At 41.3% G+C, this 4,066-nt stretch overlaps 1 protein-coding gene across 1 annotated transcript in view; it reads left to right on the forward strand.

Moving 5' to 3' along the window:
• The first annotated feature begins 114 nt into the window (after positions 1-114).
• The window catches only part of ARPC5 (actin related protein 2/3 complex subunit 5), a 10,067-nt gene continuing 6,115 nt past the window's right edge, over positions 115-4,066 (forward strand). Inside the window, exons 1-2 of the mRNA XM_024732484.1 lie at positions 115-464; positions 2,838-2,910. Of these exons, the coding sequence (XP_024588252.1) occupies positions 322-464; positions 2,838-2,910 (216 nt within the window). The 5' untranslated portion in view covers positions 115-321. The remainder of the gene's footprint in view (positions 465-2,837; positions 2,911-4,066) is intronic.

Genomic DNA, 4,066 nt, shown 5'->3' on the forward strand with positions numbered 1-4,066 from the left:
CCGCCCCCGCCTCCTCCGCCCCGCCCCGCCCCTTTCTTGCAGAGAGGCCGCACCTGCGCACTGCGTCCAGCGCGCTCCCTCCCTGGTACGCTCCCCTTGGAGGAGAGCAGGGGCGGCGTAGGAGGCTCAAGAAGAGCGTGAGCCTGAGGAGGAAGGAGCTCGGCCAGCGCGCAGGCCCAGAACCACCCGAGCCGCGGCTGCCCGCGACGCCTCTGAGCGGAAGAGGGAAGTGAAGGCGCCAGTCTGCGGGTTCAGCTGGGCTGGGCTTGCTAAGGTAGAGGCAGCACCGAGAGGAGGCCTTGGCCACCGATCTGGATCGGGATGTCGAAGAACACGGTGTCGTCGGCCCGGTTCCGGAAGGTGGACGTGGATGAGTATGACGAGAACAAGTTCGTGGACGAGGAAGACGGGGGCGACGGGCAGGCCGGGCCCGACGAGGGCGAGGTGGACTCCTGCCTGCGGCAATATCCTTCTGTTCGCCTGCCTCCCCACCCCACTCGACCCAGCCCCTCTTACGGGCCCCGGCTGCGGGCAGGGCGTGAGGGCGGCGGGCCCCGGCCGGGCACCGGGTTCGGAGCTGCCCCTAGCACCCCCGTCTCTTTGGGTCCCCGGTTCTGAGAGGGCAGGGGGCTCTCCCATTTCTACCGAGTCGCCCCGAGACCCCAGGGTCCCGCCCTCGGAAAGTTGCCCTTCCTGGCGCGCCGTCCACGCCCCCGATTCCTCAGGTTGCTCCCGGAGTTCTCGCCTCCCGGGAACCCGCGGTGCAGGCCGCGCCCTCGCGGCGCTGGTGCTGGACAGTCGGGCTGTTGTGGGGCGCTGAAGTTGTCCTTCCAGAACCGTATTTACCGGCGTCTCATTATCACCCATGTCTGATTGGGAGGAACGGGCATCTTTCTTCAGTGATGTTCTTTTAATTGTGGTGTAGTTTTGTTTTGGCCCCGTTAGGATAGTTTACTTCATGCTGGGAGAGATGGGGTGATTTGCAGAATTGAGGCCCGTCTGTCCGTGGCCTTTTTTTTTTCATAAGAGGAAAGGATTTGGCAAAATATAGATTGCACAGAATTTGTTAACCGGGGGAAAGGTAGTGAGTACAAAACCACCAAAACTGCCCAGAAGGAAGCTGGGAGCCTTTCACCTGTTAAGCAAAGGGCAATAGAAAGAAAACACGGAATGCATGTAGAGAATCCCTGGAAATATTTAAAATAAACCCCAGTGAATAAAATAGAAAGCGAGTCATTTGTACAAAACAGAATCATTTTGTAATGCTGCAATCGTTTCCATTTAGTTAAAATGTGGCTGTCAGTTCCTGGTTGTTGTTTCTGCATATTTAAATATTCATTACTTTGAGGACGCATTTGCATCAGATCTCTTTTAGTAAAATGTAAATGTTGCAATAACCAAAGCTGTAGTTTTAGAGATTCTCAATTACTGAATTCACTCCTTTCTAATTATTCTTGGATGTATTCATAAGGTTAGGAAGCCTTGTTAGACTCTTTCCTCATCAGTGTCCTATTAAATTAAATGGGGAAATGTATGAGTGAAAATATTTGGTAGCAGCCATAGCTGGTCTTAGAAGTACCTAAAATACAGCATTAGACATTTATCAACATACAGATGTTTCTTTGGTTTCCATGACTTTCCCAATCAGCTGTTGCTGTTTTGCATTATTTAAATACTTAAGTGTTTGAGGTCTTATAAATGAGCCAGTCTGCAAAAGGCATGCTTCTCTAGAAATCCATTAAGCCTTGAAAATAACAGCCTACCACCAACCATGGGTTTTTTTGGTCAGACCTTTTTCTTCAGAACATAAGTGGTGAAGATTATTCTGTGTAAAAACATTCTTGGTGATGCATAAATGATGTTTTGTGAGACTTAACTTACTTTAGGTGACATGTGATGACTCTTAAATGGTACTGCTTTATCCATATAGTGAATCTTCTTTTTAATCAATTCATCTTAAAATATAAAGATATTGTCTCTTCTACTCTTTTTTTTTTTTCTTCTACTCTTGTTACAAGAAGAGACAAGCCCTGTTCAGGCACTACAGATGGAGGAACAAGTGAACTCTGTGTGGTTTTCCTTTTAGGGGAATGCCTGTATGTTCTGACGGTCTAATTGGCCTTCGGTTTCTCATACTTGCTAACTCACTGGTGCTTTCAAAGTGAGACTGAATTTAATAGGTGTGGCCTAAGACAGTTTGAATGATATCTATTGAAATATGAGAGAAAATATCCAAAACAGAAAAATTAAGCTGCCACCTAAGGGTCATTGAATTATATCTTCTATAATGCCTCTTTTCATCCATATTGAGAGATTGCTAATGTATATCATTCAGATTGCTAGAGTAATCTGCCCGTACTTTCTACCAGCATTTCAGTTAATATAGAATATAATTCTAGTTAAAGTTTGGTCTTTATTTTTCCACTTAGAATCACATAAAAAGGTGTATTTGGGTTGAGGATAGGCTATTTCATTTTGGTGCCTAATAATTCTGATACATATTTTAGAATTTTAAAAAATATCACCTGGATAATGTTTGCATATGTGTCTAACTGGAAAATGAAAGGTTATCAAGGTGTTCAGTTACTAATTAGAACAAAGGATGAAACAGTTTTTGCTTTATTTTTTAAAAATTGAGTGTTCTCTTTTGTTTTCAGTATTTTACCCATGATGGACATCCTTGAAACCAACATGTTGAATTTTCCAGTATTGAACATAGCAATCATACTAATTTTTCTTTCTATGCATAACGTCAACTCTTAAGAACCAGTGGTTCCTGGGAGTTACAGCGCTTTCCTGAAGGCTGGCTGTTTTGCTATCCCCTTAACCTCCATCACAGGAAATATGACAGCTGCCCTACAGGCAGCTCTGAAAAACCCCCCTATCAACACCAAGAGCCAGGCAGTGAAGGTGAGTCACAGATAACACGCGTTCTCTGCTGATATCTTAGCATTCTTCCCAAAATCCTCTGAAGCGTCACACAATCAACAAATATTTTAACTATTTACTATCTTTGACATAGAAAAGCTTACAATGTAGTTTGATAGGTAGAAAATTTATATATGAAAAAATAGCACTCTAACATTGAGTTGTGATAATCCTGCATGGTAGACACACTAAGTTCAAACATTGGAGAGATCTGTGTGTTTTTAAATTTGCTTAAATTCAGGTTGAATTTAAGCAAAGCCTTGAAGAATAAAACTTTCACAAAATAAAGAGTTTCTACTTGCTTTTTAAAGATTTTTTTTAATTCTACCATTTTCATAGAATTAAATTCTAATATTTAATTCTGTTCAATATTATAGAAAACTCAGAAATGTGGGGGAATAAAAAAGTAATCATCCATAATCCCACCGCTGACCCATAGATAATGATTACTTTTTGGTGTTGCTATATGCTTATAGAGTTTTTCTATGAGTGTTTTTTTTTTTTAATGAAAATGGAATTTTATAACCATTTTCAACTGTATAGCAGCATACATGAACGTCTTTACTTGGAAATAAGTTTGTTTCTGCAATATCTTTTTTAATGGCTGCATATAGATAATGCTGCAGTTTAGTTATATATAATCTTTTGTCATATATTTAGATAATTGACCTTTTTTTCTGTCATAAACAGTACTGAAATGAACAATTTTTGGTAAATTCTTTGAATAAGTTTCTAGAAGTGAATGCCTGCATTTTAGACTGCACATTTTTTTAAGGCTTTGGTATATACGGTATTGCCAAATTGCCCTTCAGAAAAGTTGTATAATTATATTCCCTGTAGCAGTCTTTCAGTAATTCTTAAGAACCTATTTACTTATTTATTGTTTAAAATGAAGCCCAGAGCATTGACCCCACTGTCCACAGCTATTCATACATCCTAGGAGCCCCAAGAATCTTCTTAGTTGAATACTAGTAAGTAATAACTTAGGTAAATGCATAATAATCTAGGCCACATAATCTTTTATAAGGGGAAATATTTCCTTGGTTTTTAAAAGTGAGTAATGTCATTGAAATTTCAGTTTTACCACCTTCTGCTTTTATATGGGTGGTTTTTTTTTTTTTTTTTTTTTTTTTTGGGG

This window comes from Neophocaena asiaeorientalis, unplaced genomic scaffold (assembly GCF_003031525.2).
Source record: "Neophocaena asiaeorientalis asiaeorientalis breed wild unplaced genomic scaffold, Neophocaena_asiaeorientalis_V1.1 scaffold119, whole genome shotgun sequence".
NCBI lineage: Eukaryota > Metazoa > Chordata > Mammalia > Artiodactyla > Phocoenidae > Neophocaena > Neophocaena asiaeorientalis.